Genomic DNA, 25,332 nt, shown 5'->3' with positions numbered 1-25,332 from the left:
TAGAGACTTATTTGAATATCTCAATCTCTCCCACTAAGCACACACACCTCATGGATGATGGTATCAGAAGTCAGGAGGACTTGCTTTATCTTTGTTTTTTCCCTCTTTTCATAAAGACAACAATTGCTTTTAGAAAATAAAAGACAATGACGCAATAGATTGGTACCTGTATCACTACCCATTTCATAGTTTTTCCCTTTGTTTCGACCTATAATGACTGGATGGATTCCCCACTCTCCTATTTTTACAGTCTTGGATAAGTTTTATTGTGAATTTTTTTGGGTCAACTGTTTTCCCCTGCCCAAATGCCTTGCCCGAATGAGGGTAAGGCGGTCATTGCAAGCAGCATCATGTCTAGGCAGCACAGTCCTGCGACAGCTCGGCAGTAGAGGATCTGGATCCACATCATTCATTTTAGAGGGTTTAGGGGGGCGTTTAAGTATAATATACCTACCCTACTTATTTCACAAAAACAAAAACAAGAACTCCACCTGTGTATATAACAATCCAATCTCACATTTCAGAATGTTAATAACAAACTGGTTGAAATGAAAAGTCAACAACACCTCTTAGGTAAAGAGCAAATCCCCCTCTACGTGAAAAAAAATAGCCATGGGTGCTGAAAATATATTGTCCAAATAAAACCACACCCCCTTTGGCCTATGTATATAAATATATGGAAAAGAGAATACCAATCCAAATGGTGCAAACTGTGGATTCAAATATTAATAGTAGCATCAGCAACTAGAAACGCAATATTCAGCAGTTTGATCAAGCTTTCAATTTCCTATTTACATTACCTACAGTTGGTTCAATCAAAGCCCTACCTATTCACACAACTAAATGGTTTCTGCCAAACCAAACATACAGCAGAATAAGCAACATCAGAAATTTGATCACGTGTACCATGCTTTTCAATCGAGCCTCAAACCATCTGCAAAGTTGCGTTCCAGTGACCTTCTGATACTGCTTTTGTCCTTCTTGATCTTTACGAGCTTATCATAGACACACCATGGAAAACTCAGGTAATGGTCCCGATTCCTTCCCTCCTTATAACATCCCCAGTGAGAAGGATGATATGTTACATGATACCAAGCTGATGCCTTGGCATATACCTCGTCGGGTGGTGAGCCTGACTCTAGTCCCTTGTCAAACCATCTCCTTGCCTTCTTCTTTAAAGACCTAACTGCCAATCCCATTGCATCTGGATCGCATTTCTTTGAGAATGATTTTGCTATCTTCGTGGTACTCTCACTGAGGATTTGTGCCTCAGTTTTGATCCCATAAAAATTCATCAGGTTTCCCAACTCAGAATCATACTCACCTTTGTAATAATAAGCATCATCGATGTAATCCTCAAAGCCATCAACCTCCATGTCAGGGTCATAAGATCTCCTTGCCACCTCCTGAGTAAATTTTGTAAAGGATGTGTGTGATGCTTTGAATTTTATCTCTCTGTACAGTTTCCCAATCACTCTCCGTGATTCGTAGGTTGGCTTGTCAAGCTTTTCCATGAAATCTGGATATTCCCTGACATATAGATGATCTGGAATTTCAGCTGGTACACCAGTCTTTGGGAAATCGACAGCAATTGAGAAAAGCCTTGCAAGCTCCATACAGTTCTTGCTTTCTGCCTTCTCTGGTTCCTTGTCAGCCAATACTGTGTGAGCATTTGCAATGATTCCAAGGCTTTCATTCACTATGTAGTTCGTGAAGTACTCCTCAACTTGCTGTAACAAGAAGAAAAAGAAATGCCACCAGGGGATTTTCAGTTCAACATCATGATGAGGAACTAGTGTAAGACTCTAAAACCATTGATCTTAGAAGTACAAAATGAATGCAACTGACAATTAGAAGCACACCTTGAAATAGATTTGTCAAAAAAAACATGGCCTAAACTCAAGTTTTAACATCAAACCATGGAGATGTTGGATACATATCAAGCAGATGCCTTTTCCAGAAAGCAAGTTAACCAATTTTGTTTTCCCCAATAGTTTTCAAGGGATGCCTAGGCGTCCAGATTCTTTCTTGGGTCCACGGCAATAGCATACTTTGTTGACACTTCACGAGTTTATGTTGATTTATGTTTATTGTTTTTTATTTTTATTTTTTATGAATATGCTTGTATTATAGCATATGCTTTATTTATTATATGTTGGTTTTCTCATATTAGGTCATTACTACCATAATTATATCATATTGCATTGATATGGCTTCTATGTTGCATATAAACATAATTATATTCTTACCAATATATATATAGGCATAATTATATAATATTATCATTGTTATATTAAATAATACATATGGTCATATACTGCACACCTAGACGCCCCCTCCAACGCCCTAGTCACCTTGACAAAATTTTTTTTTTTTTGGGGCGAGTGGGGGGGGGGGGTGTTGAAACAAATAGTAATTAGCACTGTCAAGGATAATGCTTAGAGAAAATAGTTCTAGAACTGCAGTATGTATCAGTTTCTTGTATGGAAGCTCGCATAGCTTCAGTTGAACCCATACAAGAGAATGCTCAAGAATCGTTATCAAAAGTGAAAGGAAGAAACAGAAAGTAAATATGAAGAAATAAAATTGATGAAAAGATTGTGATAAAATAAACTATACGTTTGAATATTTGATGGAGATCCAAATCTCCAAGGCATTAGTCAATCCTCATGGGAACCCATGTGTACAGGTTGCTAGGTAAAAATCAAATTGCTAGTCATTTGATACTATGAACATGCATAAACTTTAGCATTGGATGATGAGGTAGCATTTACATAATAAATCCATATATATAAGACCATAAGAAGTTGCAAGGAACATTCTTCATTATCCAATTGTCTCACGATGATCAATACAAGGACAACTTCATGGCAAGCACTAAATAAATGAGTTAGTCGGAACCAAAAATCTATAGCGAGAAGTACTAATAAGTTCCAGAATTTCATCATACATTATTATGTGCAAGACTAGTACCTCAATTGTAACGTCGTGGTCCAGGGAAATAGTTTCTGCTGGGACATACTCCATGGGTTGGATTTGACGAGGTGGAATAAGGGCAGGGTCCCAACTTACAAAGTATATATCTCCATCTAAATCACTTCCTGAACATTCATTCGGGTGTGGTCTACAACCACAGTTCAGAAAACAAGAAACTAGTTTCACACAAGGAAAAGTTAAGATCATACAGAGCATTTACAACAAAGGAATGAAATAAGAGCAAACTATTTGAGGAGAGAAAGAGGAGGGCCTCAACCCTTTCTGTTGTCAAAGCAATTGATTAGGAGCTTATGCTATATAAGCATTCAAACCATCCACGTGTTTCAGTTCTATAAGAAAACCCAAGCTTTAAGAAGAGAGAGAGAGAGAGAGGGCCTCGACCACTGGAGTAAAAATAAAATTCAGGTAAAGTAACATCGAGGATGGTATAACCTATGTATGCATAAGCATCTGTTTAATGCAAAGTCAAACTTAGATCCTGAATTGAGATCAGAAAAATATCGCAGACTCAATTCTATTAAAAGTATAAATAGCCATGTGAAATGTCTCACCTTGCTCCTTTTTGTGGGAAAACAATGCAATTAACCATATGGTTCAATGCTGGGACATCAATGGCTTGCAAAACACGCACATCACCAGGATGCAAGCATGGGTTTTTAGCAACAGTTACATTTCCCTTAACAATAATTTTTTGCTGGTCTGATTCATTTCCACCAAACATGCGCCATATGCTAGAAACTTGGACAAATACTTGCCCATATTCCAAAGTTCCAGTTTCATCTAGGCATCCCATTAATGATCTTCCATTTGGAACAAATATCCTTGTCTTCGTCCGCAGTTCGTGCAGCTTTGCTGCCCGGAATGTTTGTAGCATCATCGAAAGGAATGGTTCAGCATCAGGCTCATAACCACACATTAACATTTCCTTGAGAACATTACTGTTTTCACCTGGAGACATCTGCTCGAGTGCTTCTAGTGCCTTCAATGGATCAGTTAGAATAACATCCAGTTTGTCTACAACATGCCTCTGCTTCTCTTGAAAAATATGATCTCTCACACCAAGTGTTGACAAAAGAGTGATTATCTGACGATTGAGAAAGCAAGGCTGATACTTGCTCCATGCCAGAACATCTAGTTTTGTGTTTTGTGATTCATACTTACACATGCTCTTCCTCAAGGATAATTTCATTGTTGATGTAGGATCTACAGCCACAACACCCTTGTAGCCACCATATCTTATTTGAAAGGCAGATGGAGTAGAACTTGTTAAGCCACATTTTTTTGCAACTCTCCTAGCGAAATCAGCAGAAATTTTGCCAATCCCATCTGAGAAGACATATTTCATCCGACCTCTTTCCAGCTCTATGTCACGGATAATTTCAAATTCATGCTTAGAAACGTTAAGAGTTGCTGTGGAAGAACTGAAAGATTGACCCAATCTAGCAGCATACTTTGCCACGTTTCTTATCCCACGAAAATCACCCATCCAATCTCTTATCTTTTCAGCTGTAAGCCCATCATCTGTTTTTGCAAACATCCATGCAGAATTATCACGCAACTGACTTGATGAAAAAGCAAGAAAATCGAATCTCTTTTCTCCAATAACTAAGCCATTTCTTAGAGTAGAGAGTATTCTCTTATAAATTCCAGTACGCCTTTCTTCACTAGCAGAAGATGTACGTGGAGATAAATCTGTTGAATACATTTTATCGAAATCTTCATCAACAAAAGATACACGAATAAAATTATCAATGTAGTTAGAGTAGTTGCGTAGCACACGATTCGAAACATTAACCTCCGGACCATAAAAGTACACTTTACTAGGGGTTATTTGAACCCTGCGGACATATACCAAGCCAGTTCCTGAGGAAATAGGAGATTTAGGCTGACGATTGGATTTACGGTATCTTTCATATTGCTCAAGGAGCCACTTGACAGGATCATAGCAGCATTCTTGTAAATCATACAGCTCATCCAAGGCATGTTCTATGTACTTAACTGGATTGTGTGCAGGATGAACCAACTTGAAAAAATTGGCATCAAGTGTTGGCCCCGCAAGGCATCCATTCTGAACCAAGGAACACACCTTAAAGAGAATATTATATGGAAATCTCTGCAGCTCAGGAACATCAGGAGGGCCAACAATGGGGACTAGATCCAAATTACGGGAGAAAGCTGATCCACTCTTCAAAATGAACTGACCTTCATCTTCTTTGTAGTAGACAAAATGTTCTTTGAAATCCAGAAGCTCACAGCTGTATGAAAGTTCCAAGCACATGGCAGAAGATTGCCCGATACAAAATGAGTGAGTGAAATCTGTTGCTCTATCCCACTGATCATTTGAAGCATCCATAAAATAGTTTAAAACAGGAACTTTATAAGAAAGCCCTGAAGAGCATACAGCTTTCTCATAGATCATAGGAACACCAAGCACCTAAAACTTGTATGTCAGCTGTCTTCAATCAAAAGCTTGGTGAAAGATTACGAATGTTCAAAGCAGTTACATCATTGTTGGACTACATAACTTTGCAGTAAGAACGGTCAATTGCAGGCAGTAGAATTTGGAGGTGAAAGGTTGAGCCAATGAGATATATTGAATTGAAATCAGTTGCGAACTTATAATAAGCGTGTGTCCAATCCAGCGTCACATAAAAAATTTATGTATGAATCACAATTAAACATGGTAGGAATATTTTGTTTTTATAATTTATAAAAGGGTTTAGGGACCCATATCACTATAAGAAAAGAACCCATTAAGATGCAACAACGGATATAGGGAAATTGGCTAATGATTATTAACCACAAAAAAAGTTTTGAAACTTTTCATATGCTTCAGAATTTATAGATGTCTGTTTTGGAGCATGCAAAGTGATACAAAAAGGCTAATTTTCAGATGACATAAGAAATAGGTGGAAAAAAATAAGTAATTGCTTTAGAACTTCAGTATGTTCATAATCAATTTCAAAGAAAGAACCCACAGATTGTTATTCAAATGAAAATTTTAATTTATCAATTGTTGAAATTCATGTTTATAGGGGCAGAAATGTCTTTTCCTTTATTTATTTTAGTCTTTCATTGTATCAGTTTATGCAGGGGCAGTTCTGTCCTTACAGTATTTTTCTTATTTGGTTATTAATATATCTTTGGCTGACCTGCGATAGAAGATTCTGTTCTACCGCAGGTCCCTTCCTCCCTGATTAATTATTCTCTGATTTTATAACATGGTATCAGAGCACTCTTAATCAGATTGGAGTTTCCCCTCGATTTTCTGCTGATCTCTTCTTCTCGATTTCCCCTTGTGGTGTGCAGCCACCGATAGCTGCTTCTACTATGGTTTAATTCCACTCCTATCAATAATTAATGGAGTGATTTTATTACTATCTACCTGCTACTAGTTGCTGATTGGATGTCTACATCAACCACAACCAATATTGCAAGAATCGATCTCTAGAGAAAACCCCAACACCTATCGATCTCATATGGGAGGCTGGTTGTTGAAGCTTTGTGTTCAGTTATGAAGTTCTGTGTTTTGTGAACTATTTATGGTGGTCGATTGCTACTGCAGTGTACTATTTCTGCTGCATAATTGAGTTTGTGGTCTCCTTCCCAACATCCTGATCTCGATCTTCTGGTTGGTTGGTTTTCTCGGTTTTGGCTTCTGGACCTGCTGCTGTTTTACATACTGTTGCACCCTATTGTTGGTGTATTCTGCCCCTCTACCTACTGGAGTTAGCTAAGTTCGCTACTCATTATTTCGTCAAGGAATTTCTGCTCCTTGGTTGTTTCTTCCAGAACCAATTGCTGCTGCCTACCAAGTGTTTGAAGAACTTCCTGAATTAGTGCTACTGCCCTCACTGTGTTCTTTTTTGAAGACATTTTTTTTCACTCATTATGGCTGACACAAAGACAACCACGGATAATGTCAATATTCAGATAACCTCCATTAAATTGAAGGGAAATTTCAACTATTTGCTTTGGGCACAAGCTGTCCGTGTCTACATTATAGCTAAGGACAAACTTAGCTACATCACTTATGATCCTCCTCCAACAGATTCTAAGGATTACAATACCTAGAAGAAGGAGAATGATATTATCTTGATTTGGTTATGGAACAGCATGGAGCCGGATATCGCTGCCAATGTCATGTTCCATACCACTGCCAAGGGAGTTTGGGATGACCTCAAGGAGACGTACTCTCAAGAGAAGAGTATGACCCGCACCTTTGACCTTTATGAAAAATTATTCCAATTTCAGCAATCCGACAAATCTCTTCAGGAGTATTACAGTACTTTTAAGGGCATGATGGAAGAACTAAATATGTTCCAGCCGCTTACTACTGATATTAAGAAGTTAAAGACCCAAAGGAATGAGTTTTTTGTATCCAAGTTCTTGGCTGGTTTGAATCCGAGTTTGAAGAATATCAAAGCGCATCTACTTGCTGGTGAATCTGTCCCTACTTTGAATGACACCTACTCTAGGTTGCAGCGCATTGTTTCCCCTAGTTCCAAACTTGACAGCAATCCCAAGGAAAATTCTGCTTTTACTACTACTAGAGGCCGTGGTTCAAGGGGAGGACGAGGATTTGGTTGTCGTGGTTATGATGGACAGCATATTGACAAGGCTGCCCGGCTGTGTACTTATTGTGGGAAGACTAATCATACTATTGATACCTACTGGTCCAAGCATGGGAAGCCTAAATAGGCTAAAACTTGGCCAATCATGCGACTCCTGAAGATGGTTCTGATTTTGTTACACCTAACGACACTAAATCTGGTTCAGCCGTGGGAGATTCATCCACTAACCTTTGTGATGAGGTGCAGCAGCTAATGTGCCGTATCAAGAGTCTTGAGACATCCACTTCCACTTCTGGTTCATCCACCTCCGCTGCCACATTGGCCCATGCAGGTACACCTGTTGCCTTCCTTTCCACTACCTCCACACCCTGGATTATAGATTCGGGGGCTTCCGCTCACATGACTGGTAAGTTTCCATTTTTAGTTTTATTTCATCTAACTCTCACACTCCTCCCGTTATTGTGGCCATGTTCCTCCACCCCTGTTACTGGGAATGGCACTATTTGTCTTAATTCTAACCTCTCCATTTCCTCTGTGTTACATGTTCCTCAATTTCCATTAAGTCTTCTTTCTGTTAGTCAACTTACTAAAAACTTGAATTGCTCTTTAACTTTCTTCCCTTCTTACTGTATTTTTCAGGATCTTCACACAAGGAAGAAGATTGGTGGAGGGTGTGAGAAAGATGGACTATATTATCTGAATGGTGCTGCTCCGTCTGCTTCAACTGCCGCTACTACTGTTGGTGGAGAGTCCCCTTTTCGATGGCACTACAGGCTTGGACATTTGTCTTTGTCTAGATTAAAGGTTTTATTTCCCCAGTTTAAGTCTTCAGATAGGTTAGAGTGTGAGGGTTGCGAGTTGGGTAAGCATCATCGTGCTACTTATCCATCTCGTTCTATGCCTCGTAGCCCGTCCTTATTTTCTTTAGTACATAGCGATGTGTGGGGTCCTTGTCGTGCAAGTAATAGACATGGTTTTCGTTATTTTGTCATTTTTGTTGATGACCATTCCCGAACTACATGGTTGTATCTTTTGAAGGACCGGTCTGAATTTTTACATGTATTTCAAAGTTTTTGCAATGAAATAAAGACCCAGTTTAATACTTTTATTGAAATTTTTCGGTCTGATAATGCGTTGGAATTTGTACAAACTGAGATATCTTCTTTTTGTGTTGTTAATGGAATGATTCATCAAACTAGTTGTTCCTATACTCCTCAACAAAATGGAGTAGCGCAATGGAAATATAGGCATTTACTTGAGGTTGCCTGGGCACTCATGCTACATATGCAAGTGCCCGAACATTTATGGCCTGATGCAGTTCTTACTGCATGTTTTTTGATTAACCGTATGCCTTCGTCTATTCTTGCCAATAAATCTCCTTTTTTCGATTTTATTCCCTGGTGTTTCGATTTTCAGCCTGCCTCCTCGAGTTTTTGGGTGTGTCTGCTTTGTCCATAATCTTCATCTCCTTGGTGATAAATTGGACCCTCGGTCAACCAAGTGCATATTTTTGGGTTATTCTCGGACTCAAAAGGGGTATAGGTGTTATGACCCTTTGACTCAAAGGCAATTTGTTAGTGCAAATGTAACCTTCTTTGAAGGTACATCTTATTTTTCTGATCAACCTACCATGCCTAGGGATCCATTAGCGGTGTTTGACCCTCCTCCCATTCCTGTTGTATTCCCCATATCCACTTCTCCAGTACAAATGTATCGGCACAAGAGACGCATTGGGCAGGTCCATACAGATAATACCGGTCCCTCTACATCGCTTCTTGTACCGTCCTCAACCTTTGGTGGAGATCTCAGCTTACCGGCTCTTCCTGACTTACCAGCTAATCCGGATCCTGATGACTTACCTATTGCCACTCGGAAAGGTAAACGCTCATGTACTCAGAAATCTTTAGTTGCCTATCCCATTGAGCATTTTATTTTTGTATCTCATCTCCCACCCTGCCATCTTAATCTTACTACTTCTTTGTCCACTTATACCCTTCCTCGCACCCACACTGAGGCTCTCGCTATCCCTGCTTGGAAGCAAGCCATGGATGTGGAAATGGATGCCTTATTGACTCGCCATACATGGGAGTTGGTGGATTTACCTCCTGGTAAAGACCTGGTAAAGTGTTGGTAGGTGTACACTATTAAGTATCATTCTGATGGGTCTATTGAGCGACTAAAATCCCGCCTTGTTGCTAAGGGATACACCCAGACCTATGGTGTTGATTATTTTGAGATTTTCTCACCTGTGGCTAGGTTGAATTCTGTTCGCCTCGTTATTTCTTTAGCTGTAAATTTTGATTGGCCTTTATACCAGTTGGACATTAAAAATGCTTTTCTTTATGGTGACTTACTCGAAGAGGTCTATATGGAGCAACCTCCCGGGTATGTTGCTCAGGGGGAGAATAGTGGACGTGTGTGTAGACTGCACAAGGCCATTTATGGGCTGAAACAGTCTCCCCGAGCATGGTTCGAGAAGTTTAGTTCCATTGTTACTGGTCTTGGTTTTTCTCAGTACTTCTCAGACTATTTTGTATTTGTTCGCCACCAAGGAGAGAAATTGGTTGTTCTTGTTGTTTATGTTGATGACATCATTGTGTCAGGAAATGATGAGAGTGGGATCAAGGAGGTGAAGAATTATTTGCAGCAGCATTTTCAGACTAAAGATTTGGGCCAGCTTCGCTACTTCCTTGAGATTGAGATTATCAGAAGTAAAAAAGGAATCAGCCTATCCCAAAGAAGGTATGTGTTAGATCTCTTGACTGAAACTGGTATGCTTGCTGCAAAACCAGTTGATATTCCTATGGATCCTAATCACAAGTTTGGTTCTGATGATGGTGAGGGTCTTAAGGACGTTCACTCCCACACAAGCTTAGTTGGAAAGCTGTTATATTTGACTATTATTAGACCAGACATTTCTTATGTTGTTGGGGTTCTCAGCCAGTTCATGCAATCCCCTTGTAAGTCTCATTGGGATGCAGCCATTCGGGTTCTTCGATACTTGAAGGGAGCCCTCGGGAAGGGGCTGATTTATCGCCCAAATAAACATATGGAGCTTGTCGCCTACTCAGATGCAGATTGGGCAGGTTCGACTAGTGACCGTCGATCTACTACAGGTTATTGTACGTTTGTCGGAGGAAATCTGGTTACGTGGCGAAGCAAGAAACAGACCACTGTTGCCAGATCCAGTGCTGAAGCAGAGTATAGAGCTATGGCCCATACCACTGCAGAGTTGATGTGGATTGGGGTTTCCAGTTCCAACCCCTATGAAGATGTTTTGTGACAACCAGGCATCCATCTATATTGCTAGTAATCCGGTCTTTCATGAGAGGACCAAGCATATAGAGGTGGATTGTCACTTTATTCGCAGCGCTGTTTTGAAGAAATTGGTTGAGACACCGTTCATCACTTCATCTGATCAGATTGCTGATGTGTTCACCAAGTCCTTGTTTGCTCCTGGTTTTCGTTCTTGTTGTAACAAGCTGAGCATGGGTGATATATATGCTCCAGCTTGAGGGGGAGTGTTGAAATTCGTGTTTATAGGGGTAGATATGTCTTTTCCTTTATTTATTTTAGTCTTTCATTGTATCAGTTTATGTAGGGGCAGTTCTGTCCTTACAGTATTTTTCTTATTCGGTTATTAATATATCCTTGGCTGACCTGCGATAGAACATTCTGTTCTACCGCAGGTCCCTTCCTCCATTGGGGTTTGCGTGGACTCCTTCTCTTCTTCTTCTTCTTCTAATCTCTGGTCTGATTAATTATTCTCTGATTTTATAACATCAATTACATGTTATGTGTCTTAGTCGCAATACAGATGCTAGGATTACTTACCACTACTTAGCATTCATCTGGATTCATTTGCATACTATTTGTATATTATTTAAAAAAAAAAAACAATTATCATTGTGCACAATTGTTCTAAATTTCTAATGTCTAGACTGAACCCTGCTTGGAGCAGTGAATTTCTAGCAGACATGAAGAAACCAGTTCTTTTGGTAAGACTTTGTATAGTGACGATATTAACTCTCTTTTTTGGATGAATAAAAATTGTATTGTGAAGAAAAAGGGAGGAATATTCAAGCCCAAGGGCCAAGGAGAAAAAGGAGAGAGGGGGGGGGGAGCAGCAAGCCTAACCAGCTAGGGGGGAGGGGCCGGCTGCAAAATGGAGGGGGCAGACCCCAGGAGACAACAATGAGCCTGTTCCTTGGGGAGCCCCTTACAGGTAAGTGGGAAAGAGAAGCAATCTTGGAGCTAACATCGAAGGAGATGGCATTCCAAATCTTATCCAAGGAGTGAGAGTTGGAAGTCCATCTTCAAAGATTACGCTCCATCCAAATGTGGGAGATGGAGGTACAAAAAACAAGCTTACCGACTGCGTCACATATGGAGTTCCCACCAAAAGTCATGTCAATCCAAATCCCCTCTCTCTGAAGGGGAGGGTTATTCTTCTACCAGGCCAGCAGCTACTAAGAGCTCTCTTCCATATGGTGGCAGAGAATGGGCAAGAGAAGAACAAGTGGTCTGCAACCTCATAACCATTCCAACATAGGCAGCAGGAGGGGGAGACCTGTATCTGATGGCGGATGAGAAAAGTCTATGTGGGGAGGCAGTTGGAGAGGGCTCTCCAAGCGGTGAAGCTTTGACGGGGGATGTGGCCTTTGAACCAGATGATCTTGTGCCAAGGGGAAGGGGGGCCACTAAGTCTAGTCAAAGCCTAAGCTGATTGGGAGCTGAATAAACCTGAAACAGAGGGGAGTCAAACAACCACATCACCTCTACCACGGTGCCCAAGGGGGATGGGAGGAAATGATCTCCATATGTCAGTTAGGGAGAAAGAGGGGGGGGGGGAGACCAAGAACCTTGGGAAATGATGGAGGCTACCAAGGAGTCTTTACCAAACCCAGAAGAGTAAATGAGTCTGGAGCTCACTACTGCAGAGAGGACACCAAAGGGGTAACACTTGTCGTGCCAGAGGGAGGTAGAGAGACCATCATCAATTTAGAGGAAATGGCATCAATAGCAAGGTGTCTGACCTGCAAGATCCTGTGCCAAACCGAGGAAGCATCAGAGGGGGCAGCAACAGACCAGAGACTATTTCTGCAAAGGGGCCCTGTGTAAACCCAAGCAATCTAGATGCCTGTCTTTTTTTGTGACTAATTTCCATATGAGCTTTAAGGAGCCAACAAGGTTAGAGTCCTTAATTCTTCTCAGCCCCAGCCCCCCCCCCTCTTCAAATTTGGGGAGGCAAATAGAGGACCCTCTAATGTGCTGGAGAAATCTGGTAGAATAGGTTCCTTTCCAAAGGAAGGAGCACATAATGGACTCAACAACTTTGATGATGGCCTTGAGAAGGCCAACCACACCACACAAATAAATGTAGGAGTACAAAACTGATCTTGTGAGCTCAAGGCGACCTTCATAAGAGAGGAGCTTTGCTTTCCACAATTGGAGCCTTTTGCGCAAAAGGTCCATAGGGGTACAATGATGAGCAGACAATCTAACTATGATAAGGGGGAGGCCAAGGTATTTAACAAGGAGGGTACCAGGGGAAAAGCCGGTGAGAAGGGTGAGATGGGTTTTGGAGGGTTTGGGAACCCCAACAAGGAAGATGTGGCCATGTGGGATTTAAGGAGGTTGATGCACAGACCCAAGAGCCCTTGGAAGAGGTGTAGGGAGGATGATGTTAACTTAAAATAGGAATGAGAGACTATGGAATCTGGTAAATCTTATTGGTGTCCCTGGCTTATTTGATCCATCCAAATCAAAAGAATAAGATCATTGCAAGAAGAAAAGGATGGAAAGCCTGATCATAAATACCAGCTTAGTGGTCATATCAGATGGATAGCATGTTGGAAATATTCCAGAATATAAATAGGAGAATGAACAATTAACTGTACCGTAGACTAACCCAGTCAATTATGTTAACAATATGCACCATACATGGCATCACAAACCTGAAAACACAAGAAGAACCTTAAAGAATCGGTGGGGCTGAGTTGTGCCACCAGTCACTCTCCTTAAGACTGTTAAGGCGCAAACCAAGTTCTTACAAACCAGTCTCCAAGATGAAACAACGCTGCAGGCCCTTCTAGTAGTCGTTGTACTCGCTTACTGAGCCATGTCAGGGTACTTCAGAGTTTGCTCAATTGGACATATCAAAACAATGAATAGAGAAAGCCAAGAGAAAACAGAAGTTGGGATTGCCTACAAAAACTGTTAGCAAAATGGGCTAAACCTACTCTCTATATATAGGAGAAGAAGAGACACCACTACGGGCTATCTCCAATAGAAATTGCCCAAATACCATGTCTTTTCCACAAGACATGTTTGTTGACCATTTAAACATGCCTTCCAATGTCACACCTATTGGTCACTTAGCTGCATATTTGGAAAAGACATAAACCTCTAACAACCTTTTACAAAATGAAAATAATATTTTGTATCATCAATTTTAAAATCACATAAAATTCCAACAACCCCCACATGATTCAAAATATTCAAAACAACCAATAGAATCCAATTGAGCACATTATAAACAGTCGGTTGTGTCGTTGCAGATGTCTTTTGGACTTGAATCTACAATTAAGTCTGATAAGCCATGCTACCAAGTACAGGTGAAGACTCATTAGTAACCTTTTCAATTACGTGGACATTTTTGGCATTGTCCACATCTTAGAGTCATAGATGTTTAGAAAATTCACGCTTAAAACTCTCATTGGTAGGCGTTCTCACCTCCTACAGCCACTTAGGTCTGCCCATAGTGTGCATAACAATTAACACACCTCCAGATTTTCTAAGCATTTGGTTGATTAAAAGTTTATTAATCCTCCTTTCATTGTGGTGAGTACTATTTTCCCCCTCTAACCAAAATGAGCCAAAACAAGTCAACCGGTAACTTCGTTTTTACTCTTTGAACCTAATTCAAAGGATCTCCTATCACATAAGTTGGGTGTCTGTCACATGACTTATGTCACAAGTCTTAAGCTAATTCCTTAAGCTGTTTCATAAATAAACTTAGTAGCCTGAGGTTTTGTAAATACATCTGCCAGATTTGTTTCTGCCCTAACAAAATCAACAACTATCATTCCTTCACTTATATATTGCCACACAAGCTTATCCGCCAGATTTGTTTCAGTTGTATACCTTGCACTTTGCCTTGGCAAATAGCATAGATCAAGATCTCGGTTTTCCAAGGGGTCAAGACGAGATGGCATACGAATTGAAAAAGTGCAACAACTCGATCGAGATCTCAATCTCGAGAATCTCGACCCAAACTCCTTTATATGAGTGTCAGATCTCGAGATCTCGGTGGGAAATCTTGGTATACAGACACCTATCTATGCAAACCTTGGTATACAGGCACTTATTTATGCCAGAAACCAGGACAGACACTTATTTATGCCTAATATCATTTAAGAATTCGTGCACACCAAATTAAGTTTGATCGGTACATAACTCCTTCAATATAAATCAGATTTAAGCAATCTTGGACTTGATGGAAAGCTTTCTAATGTAGTCCTAGGTAGGAGTAATCCCACTAGGAACCAGGGTAATGGGGTCACACACAAAGGCTGGCCGATTGGGTTAGGGTTTAGTAATTTAGGGCAAAACTAGGGTTAGGGCTGGATATTGGGAAAGGGGTTTATAGGGTATTAATGGGCAGGTCTAGGGGGTTATTATGGTATAAAAAAGGTTAGGGTTTGGATGAGTTTTGAAATTCTGCAATTTTGGGCAGAATTGAATTTTAGGGTTTTGGGTTTGGGTTTTAATGGAGCAGGGAGATGAAGGGGTTAGAATGGAAATTTGGGGCTGTAACTTGGATCGAGTATAGGAGGGGATGGGAGGGTGGTTCGATGGTAGTTTGGTGATGATCAGAGGGCTGGAAGGGGGTTGCTTGAAATTCAAGCTATGGATCGAATGGGTAAATTGCAGGTTTAATGGAGGTTAGGGTTTAATGGATGGAGGGGGGTTTGGATTAGGTCTAGTGAAGGGAAAGGCTGGACAGATTTTGAAGGGTTGGGTTGGAGGATGAGAAGAAGGTTTAAAAAAAATTCAGATTCAAACTTACTGGATTTGAAGGGATCAAAGGCAGCAGCTTGAGAACTTGAAGAAACCTCCCGATCTTCATGATGCAAGGAGTCGCAGGAGTCCACCTACCCTTTACTGAGATCCACAAGGATGTACACTCAGAGAGCAATCGGCTATGGCAGCAGCAAGCTTAGAAGTAGAAAATTAATTATTTGAACTGTGGGGGAGCCTCCCACAAAATCTTTATTTATAATAAGATGGCCAAAGGCCTTACATCGAATCAGCTTAGGAATAGGGCCCAAGTCTGATTCCTAAAACACTAGACATTGAATCCTAATACAAATCTGATCCAATCCTCCAAAAGAAATCGTGGAAGGATGGAGAAGTTTAAAAAAAAAAAACAACTTAAAACAATTAAAACAAGTAAAAGACTATTTTACCCTTAGTTACTTAAAACACTTAAAATGAACTAAGTATGAGAAAGAAAAGCTCCAACAAAAATAAAGCAGCAACAAAACAGCGGCCTCTTCAAGGCTTCTTATTCTTCTTCCTAGTGCTTGGACCTGCATCAGCTCTCCCCGGCTTAGAAACATTCATCTCCGATGAATGGATGAAGGCCATATATCGATCATACAACTCCGGATCAAGCTTCTTGAAGTCATCTGCATGGATCCAAGTACTGTCCTGGCGTGGGCGACCTTTCCATTTGACAAGGAAGGAATGGTAACCAGTGCCATGTCGAGTGGTCTTATGCATGTCGTCTAGGACCTCCTCGATCACATCTTCAGTGGGTAGCTGGAGTTGGGGCAGCCTCAGCATATGCTCCGAATCACCATCATCTGAGTGATGTCCCGTGTACAAATATAGATCAGCCACATTAATTACATTGCTTATGCCCATATCAACAGGCAACTCGAGAACATAAGCATTGGGTCCAATACGTTTCAGCACCCTGTATGGACCCATCTTCTTCGGATGGAGTTTACTATTGACACCTGGCTGGTGTATCTGAGGGTTTACCCTGACCATGACCATGTCTCCAGGCTTGAACTCAACGAACCGGCGATGCTTATCGGCAGTGGTCTTGTAGTGATCAGTACTGAGTGCTATCTTCCTTCGAACATCAGCGTGTACCTTGGTGATATGGTGGAGGAACTCATCTGCTTCCATGCTTACCCTAGCTTGAGGGGGTAAGAGAACAAGATCAATGGGACGTTTGGGCTGTATCCCAAGAAGAATCTCGAAAGGGGTACGTCCAATGGTCCTGTTCACAGAACTGTTGTATGCAAACTCAGCAATGTCAAGGATGGAGGGCCATGTCTTCTCATAATCTCTTACCAAACATCTCAACAAGTTACCAAGGCTCCTGTTTACTACCTCCATTTGCCCATCAATCTGGGGATGAAATGCTGTAGAGAACAGAAGCTTGGTGTTTGTCTTCAACCATAAAGTCTTCCAGAAGTAGCTCATAAACTTCACGTCACGATCAGAGACAATAGTAATTGGCAACCCATGGAGGATGCGAACTATCTCCTTGAAAAACAACTTGGCAATGTGGGAAGCATCAAGTGTTTTTGAAGGATAAAGTGAGCCATCTTGAATTGTGAGTACCTCTGGTAGGGGCATAAACAAAATCCATACTAATGTCAACCGTGGAGGACGATGTGAGTGAGACCTGTCCACCCAGCCATCTAATAGTCCGATCAGGTTCGAAACTCGAGATCTCGCGAGATCTCGAGCGTCAAACAACCACCATGATCTCGGAGATCTCGAGATCTCTCTCTGGTATCTCGAGGTGAAAATCATGGTTTTTAGTACAAAAACCAATATCTCGCAGAGATCTCGAGATCTCGGCGAGATCTCGCTGGGCCCAAAGATGCTAGTTAGTTGTATTTAGCCCAATTTTCACCAGAGACCATTTCCACGCTAATGAGCACCCAAAAACCATTTCATGCTCTAAATAAGAGAGGATTTAGTAACAAATTAAGAAATATGAATGTACATTTTATTATGTTTTTGAGTACTAATTCATGTTTTACTAAATTATATGAGGTCAAGATGGTTTTATCTTTCCCGAAAGTGTCCTCCTAGGCCTCCTCCATGTAACTCCCGTATAATGTGATGCCGTAGGGATGAGTCGGGAATGCAGAGTCGCGTTCCTAAGAATAGGTAACCATCATGTATAGAATACTTAGGGTGTTGTCTACCCTGCTTCAAATCAGCATATAGGACCTGAAAGTCCTTGTCACTAGCATACTGTTCTCGGATCTGCTCGATGCTGTGCACGGGCTGAAAATGTATTCAAGGTCAGGACTTTTCTGCTTAGTGCATCAGCCACTATGTTCTCCATTCCTTACTTGTATTTGAAGGCAAAATTAAACTCTTGTAGATAAGCAACCCATTTACCATGCCTAGTGCTAATGGATTTTTGTGAATGGAGGTGCTTGAGTGCCTCATGATCAGTGTACAGGACAAATTCTTTGCCAATAAGATAGTACCTCCAATGTCACAGTACCTGAACAACAGCATAAAGCTCAATGTCATAGGTAGAATACCTAATCTTGGCATTATTAAGTTTTACACTGTAGAAGGCAATGGAATGCCCATTTTGCATAAGAACTCCTCCTAAACCAATATGGGAAGCATCAGTAGCAACTTCTAATATATGGTCAAAATTGGGCAGGCGTAGCAATGGAGCTTCAGTCATTCTCTTCTTAAACACCTGGAAAGCTTTGTGAGCTACTGTTGTTCATTCAAATTTGCCCTTACTCTGCTTGGTGCATTCGGTTATGGGTGCTATGATGGTACTAAAATTGCGAACAAATCGCCTGTAGAAAGATGCAAAAATGTGGAAGCTTCGTACTTCAGTGAATGTCTTCGGAGTAGGCCATTCAACAATGCTTCTGACCTTTTCCGAATCAGCTTCAACATTTCAAGTGACCTATATGGTCATCTGGATGTTTGCTGTACACCAAGATGTCATCAAAGTAAACAACCAGAAATTTTCCAATGAAAGGACGAAGTACCTGTGTCATGACTCTCATGAATGTGGTAGGTGCGTTCGTTAGGCCAAAGGGCATTACCTTCCACTCGAACAGTCCATCTTTAGTTTTGAAGGCTGTCTTCCATTCGTCTCCAGGCCGGATGCAAATCTGATGGTACCCACTTCGAAGATTGATCTTAGAAAAGATCATAGAACCGGACAGCATGTCTAACATATCATCAAGCCTAGGAATTGGGAACCTATACTTGATGGTAATCTTGTTGATAGCTCTGCTGTCCACACACATGCGCCACGAACCATCTTTCTTTGGAGTCAACAAGGCTGGAGCAGCACAAGGACTTAAACTCTCCTTAATAAACCCTTTTGGAGTAGCTCTCCAACTTGCTTATTAAGCTCTTCAAGCTCTGTAGAACTCATCCTGTAGGCGGGCAGATTTGGTAACATAGCACTAGGTACCAAATCGATGGCATGCTGAATGTCTCTCAATGGGGGCAGTTCATTGGGCAGTTCCTCTGGCACCACATCTGAAAATTCTTGTAACAAGTTCTTAATGGGTTGTGTAAGCTTCACTTTTGACTGGGCAGCAACCTTTTAAGTCACCACGGCAAGAACCAGGCCTAAATCATGGCTGGTTTGCTCAAACTCCTTCTGTGGAATAGCTAACACGTGGCTCCCTGATCCTGTCCCCTTCTGATTGGTGCGCATGGTACGGCGTCTACGCATCTCTTCAGGCAAATTAAGAGGGTGAAAAGCAACCTGCTTTCCTTTATGCTGAAACACACACTGGTTTTTTCTTCCAAGGAGAGCAACATCATTGTCATATAGCCATGGTCTTCCCAATAGAACATTAGTCATTCTCATTGGGATGATGTCACACCAAACCTCCTCTGAATAGTGTTGGACCTGTAGGGGAACATAGCATCTCTTGTTCACTTCTAGTTTATTCCCATTCAGTAAGGAGACTTTGTATGGCATTGGATGTTTTTCAAAGTTCAGATTTGCTTTCTTCACAAAGCCTTCGGAAACAACATTAACACAGCTACCGCTATCAACAATTATCTGGGCGGTACATTCTCCTGCTTGCATGCGAGTATAGAAGATGCAACTACGCCGCCAATCTTTACCTTTGGTTTCAGCACTCAATATACGTGCTACTACATGAATACCTCGGGTATCTTCAAAATAATCACCCAAGTCATCAAAGTAAGCAGCCCCATCATCATCATCATTAGGGGGTAATGCATAAATACCCTGTTCGTCAATATCATCAGGGTTTTCTTCTTCCTTTTCAACTACATAAATCTGCCTATGCTTTTGTGGGCAATCCTTGGCATAATGGCCCTTTTCATTACAGTAATAGCATGAGTGTGGATCATTGCTGGTCATTGGAGCTTTGCCCTTGTTGTCTACACGTGTAGGACGAGAAGAGCTGCCAGTAGAGTAGGCTGTCCATGTAGAACCAGCAGTAATGTTGTTACCTCTATTGTAACCATTAGTTTGTTTGGATGCTGGAAAAGATTTCCTGGTGTCGACAACAGTGGAGCCAAACCTTCTATTGAGATTCAAGAAGTCTTCAGCCTTCAGGACTTTCTCAAAGCAGTCCTTGATGTCCAGAACATCAGCAACTCCAATAGCCCTAATAATGTCTGACCTCAATCCCAGTCGAAATCGAGACAGCACCTGAATAGCACTTTCTCTAGTGTCAATACGAGAAGAAAGAGAATCGAACTTCTGCATATACTCGAATATAGTCATAATCCCTTGCCGTAGGGAGTTGAGTTGATCTTGCATCTGAGCTCTGTAATGTTTGGGCAAATATTTCTCCTTCAAATCATACCTCATGTCCTCCCAATTAGTAGGTGCAACACCTTCGCGTTCCATGTCTCTCTCTGTCTTTCACCACCACTCTCGGGCAGGGCCAATCAACTTGGTACGTGCCAGTCTCATCTTTTGATCTTCAGGCAAGTCATACCAGTTAAAGTAATCATCCAGGGCAGCAAGCCAATCATAGAACACCTGGGGACCTCGGTTCCCATCAAACTCTTTTAGCCCAGTCATTGCTCTGATACCAATTTAATGTACTCCTAGGTAGGAGTAATCCCACTAGGAACTAGGGTAATGGGGTCACACACAAAGGCTGGCCGATTGGGTTAGGGTTTAGTAATTTAGGGCAAAACTAGGGTTAGGGTTGGATATTGGGAAAGGGGTTTATAGGGTATTAATGGGCAGGTCTAGGGGGTTATTATGGTATAAAAAAGTTAGGGTTTGGATGAGTTTTGAAATTCTGCAATATTGGGCAGAATTGAATTTTAGGGTTTTGGGTTTGGGTTTTAATGGAGCAAGGAGATGAAGGGGTTAGAGTGGGAATTTGGGGCTGAAACTTGGATCGAGTATAGAAGGGGATGGGAGGGTGGTTCGATGGTAGTTTGGTGATGATCAGAGGGCTGGAAGGTGGTTGCTTAAAATTCAAGCTATGGATCGAATGGGTAAATTGCAGGTTTAATGGAGGTTAGGGTTTAATGGATGGAGTGGGGTTTGGATTAGGTCTAGGGAAGGGAAAGGCTGGACAGATTTTGAAGGCTTGGATTGGAGGATGAGAAAAAGAAGGTTTAAACAAAATTCAGATTCAAACTTACTGGATTTGAAGAGATCAAAGGCAGCAGCTTGAGAACTTGAAGAAACCTCCCGATCTTCACGATGCAAGGAGTCGCAGGAGTCCACCTACCCTTTACCACCTTGAGATCCACAAGGATGTACACTCAGAGAGCAATCGACTATGGCAGCAGCAAGCTTAGAAGTAGAAAATTAATTATTTGAACTGTGAGGGAACCTCCCACGAAATCTTTATTTATAATAAGATGGCCAAAGGCCTTACATCGAATCAGCTTAGGAATAGGGCCTAAGTCTGATTCCTAAAACACTAGACATTGAATCCTAATACAAATCTGATCCAATCCTCCAAAAGAAATCGTGGAAGGATGGAGAAGTTTTAAAAAAAACAACTTAAAACAATTAAAACAGGTAAAAGACTATTTTACCCTTAGTCACTTAAAACACTTAAAATAAACTAAGTCACTTAAAACACTTAAAATAAACTAAGTATGGGAAAGAAAAGCTCCAACGAAAATAAAGCAGCAACAAAACAGCGGCCTCTTCAAGGCTTCTTATTCTTCTTCCTAGTGTTTGGACCTGCATCACTTTCCAACAAATCCAGTTGCAATAAAATATGCATTACCAAACTGCCCTGGGTAATTCAGCCTTACCAGTTGCAATAAAACATGCATTGCCAACTAGACCAATCAGTTAGCCCCAGCCAAATCATTGTAGATGGACTATTAAGATTTCTTATTGATCACAAACATGACGAATAAGGAAACCCAGACCAGTTCTACTTCGGTGTTATATTTTACAAGACCTTGAATTGTGATGTCCCAGCTCCCAAGCCACTAATCATTAGGCAAGAGGACTAATTATACATTTATATGTAGAAATATAACAGGATTTCAACCATTACAGGAACAATGACAACTTCACTCCATGCAAAGGACAAAATCACGATCAAAGATAAATAAACATTAATAAAGAAACTACTTCCAAGGGAGCATACCTGAATTAGGAGAAACTTGCATCTATTTTGACCATGTGGCCGACGAAGCTGGATTTCCCAGATGACCTCATAAGAGAGTTCAAGCTTATATTGTACTCCGCCATAAGACAAGAAGAAGTATATCTTCCGCAGCTCAAAACCAAAATTTACCGCAACATCCTGTGCTGACCAGAGAACAGAGAATTGGTCGCCTGAAACCTGACAGCCAAAATGCAGTTTCGTATGCTCCAAAGTGAAAATCGAGGGCCTTGGCTTGGGTACTATATCACATCCCACAACCCAAACCTTTAAAAAATAACCACCATAAGACAGGCGCTGGGGCCGATTGACCAAGGAGGTTATCAATTCAGCACTTGTACTAGTTGTAAATTGCACAATAGCAAAAGCACACGCCCGCCTGCGTGGTCTTTGTTTCTGGAGTCTGATTTTCAGTGCATAAACAGTTCCATTGCCAGTGTGAACCTCCAGAAATTCCTTAACTGCATCTGCAGTAACCTGAGAAGGGAACCCAGAGAGCTGAATCGTCTTCCCCATTTCCTCCAAGTAAACCAAACTGCAACTTCGTGCTGTTAAATACCAGGTAAATGGTTGCCAGTACAGTACATATATGAGATTCGATGAGCAATGAAGAACGACCAAAGCATCATTCCAACTACAAAGCATTTAGGAACAGAAACATAAAGAAAACAGAGATAGAAACTCCCAAATGTCATTTCCATCTTCTCCAAATAAATGGCCAAGTCAATGTCGCTTTACTACTCTTATAGTGATAGCCATTGAAGAGACCAATAAAGAAAAGAAACACAACATAACATTGCAAGAAATGGAATTAAATACTAACAAAGATCACAAGATGAAACAGGAACAGAAATTCAGAAACCTAAGCTAAAAGTGATTCAACTAACCTCAAAGGTCCAATTATCCAAAGCTTTCAAGTTTCTTCAAATCACACAAAAGCCGAGGTGTGATTAGTTAGTGGTGAGAACTAGGAATTAATACTAATAAACGAAGGAGATCATCACAGAATCCATGATCGCTGCTCTCAAAGTTAAGCTTGACAGTGAAGAACCCGCCCGCCCATTCGCTTCTGGTCTTTTATTATATTCTTCCTTTGTTTCCTATTTTCTAATTAACTAATTATTATTAGACCTCAGAAGACCTTTTTAGTAACTGAGCAGCGCATATGACGCAGCCCCAAAAGTATCTATGTTCTCACCGAAAACCGCTGGATCAGAATCTTTTGATGGGTGGGCCCATTACATCTCTACAGGAGGCTCAACTATTAGACACGTAACTATAGAGCAGTCACATAACTCATTTATTCAATTCAATTTTTCTTTTTTTATTTACTTTATTTCTTTCTCTCTTTCATCCTTTTATATATTTTATTATTTTAAGTCAATCAAAGTCGTCTCCTTTCGTCGAGGAGGAATGACTCGATCACCTAACTTTTGCCTTTGTTTGCATGTGTCGCATTCCATCAAACAAAATTAAATCTGATCTTTACACAATCTAGTAATCTAGTGGGCCCATAATTGAAGGATACAGCTAAAGGTTTTTCTCTTAAGATAGATGCAAGTTCACACATATTTTTCCTGCACGTGAGCACAAATGCATAAAGCTTTTTTTGCAGCCAATAATGGGGAGAGTAGAATGGGAAAATAGGAGACACGTCATATGCAGAGATGGAGACTTCGCGAGCAAGCAAAAGATGCGGATTGGATATTGGGACTATCCGTACGGTCGTGAGGTCGTTGGTGGAGCCCCTTGTAAGACCTGACCGTGAAGGAGTCCCTTTGCTTTTTTTTTTTTTTTGGTTTTCCATTTTGCCCCCAACCCCAAAGTGTAGAATGTAGAATAATATAATTGGATAAAAGTTGAAGACAAGATAGACGGAAAATTATCACCTCGAGTTTTTCAAAAAGATATATTTGACGCTGTACACCCTAAAATGTTTTTGTTTTAAAATATTTCCTCAATACATGCAGATGTACTTTTTTAATGCATTTGAAGGTGTACCAAAAATACAAAAAAAGGGAAAGTTTTTTGTGTTAAATCGGAAATTGTTTTCGCCAACTGAGGTCACAAACACTTTTATCGTTAACAATTAATAAATTTAGTATGTGGCCATTGGATAGATGGGGAATAACTTTAGATAGACCATATGTAAATTTTGGTAATCCGTTTCAACCATATAGGCCATCGTGTATGTTTCTTTTCCTATTATTTTCCAATTGTGTAATTTGATTTTATTTTTTTTTTAAACCATTGAAAGCCGTTTATGTTGGCATGTACAAAATGTGCATAAAATCTAAAAATTGGTTCACGACTTGATGTTGACATGGACAACATGTTCAAAAAGTTTAGGTTCTAAGAAATAACGACACTTACATGGATGTCATGTGATCTTGTCACCGCACTTTTATCTATCCATACTTTATTCATTGACCCTTCATGGAAAAATAGGCATAGTGTAAGGGAAAAAGAACACTACCTGGTCATGTGGCTTGCGTGGCTTCTATGCCTAAACATAGAAGTGCACAAAAATATCGCACTACCGCCACCGTCCCCTCCCCCCCCCCCCCCATGAAATAAAAATGGCATATATGTTCATGCCTCTGCATTCGTTCTCATTGGCCCCCACGTTGGTGTAGGCACTACAAAGCAAAATAGCAATCACTTGCCCTAAATGTTATATCATCTTGTCTTTTTGAAAGTCCACCTACCTGGTTATTTTTCCCAGGGTATGAAAGTATTTAGGCTGATGAGATAGAAATTGTGAAATTGACCAAAATACACACATACTTTTCCCTTCCCTATGGATGTAGCATTCAAGGCTGTCCATGTAGGTAAAATTATCTCTGCACGTTACAGCTCCCTAGAGCCTCAAATAAGAGGGGGGATGGACTCCACCCGGGCAATGTGTTCGGGTAGGGGGTAAGGTGGTCATTTCAGCCCCCCTATGAAAAGAACCGTATGAACTGTACCAGACAGAGAACCTGAGGGGATAAGGATCCATCCATGTAGTGGGCATTTTAGAAGATTAAGCTTTTATGGTTGATGGTCTATGGATAATCCACAAATTATAGCTCTGTTGTGGGAAGTTAATGCACAGATAG

At 40.8% G+C, this 25,332-nt stretch overlaps 1 protein-coding gene across 4 annotated transcripts in view; it reads right to left on the bottom strand.

The window, feature by feature from the left end:
- Window positions 1–679: 679 nt before the first annotated feature.
- The window catches only part of LOC122654284 (probable RNA-dependent RNA polymerase 1), a 32,016-nt gene continuing 7,363 nt past the window's right edge, over window positions 680–25,332 (bottom strand). Inside the window, exons 1-5 of one of the 4 annotated variants that reach the window (XM_043848301.1) lie at window positions 23,119–23,168; window positions 22,214–22,766; window positions 3,549–5,431; window positions 2,974–3,124; window positions 680–1,730 (exon numbers count right to left, since the gene is read on the bottom strand). In XM_043848301.1, the coding sequence (XP_043704236.1) occupies window positions 915–1,730; window positions 2,974–3,124; window positions 3,549–5,431; window positions 22,214–22,747 (3,384 nt within the window). In that variant the 5' untranslated portion in view covers window positions 22,748–22,766; window positions 23,119–23,168 and the 3' untranslated portion in view covers window positions 680–914. Of the gene's footprint in view, window positions 1,731–2,973; window positions 3,125–3,548; window positions 5,432–22,213; window positions 22,773–23,118; window positions 23,169–25,332 lie in introns of those variants that run through there. The other 3 variants (XM_043848302.1, XM_043848299.1, XM_043848300.1) reach the window with 3 other exon arrangements.

Source organism: Telopea speciosissima, chromosome 3 (assembly GCF_018873765.1).
Source record: "Telopea speciosissima isolate NSW1024214 ecotype Mountain lineage chromosome 3, Tspe_v1, whole genome shotgun sequence".
Classification (NCBI taxonomy): domain Eukaryota; kingdom Viridiplantae; phylum Streptophyta; class Magnoliopsida; order Proteales; family Proteaceae; genus Telopea; species Telopea speciosissima.
Note: the sequence above shows the minus strand (reverse complement) of the source record. Positions and strands in the feature narration are given on the sequence as shown.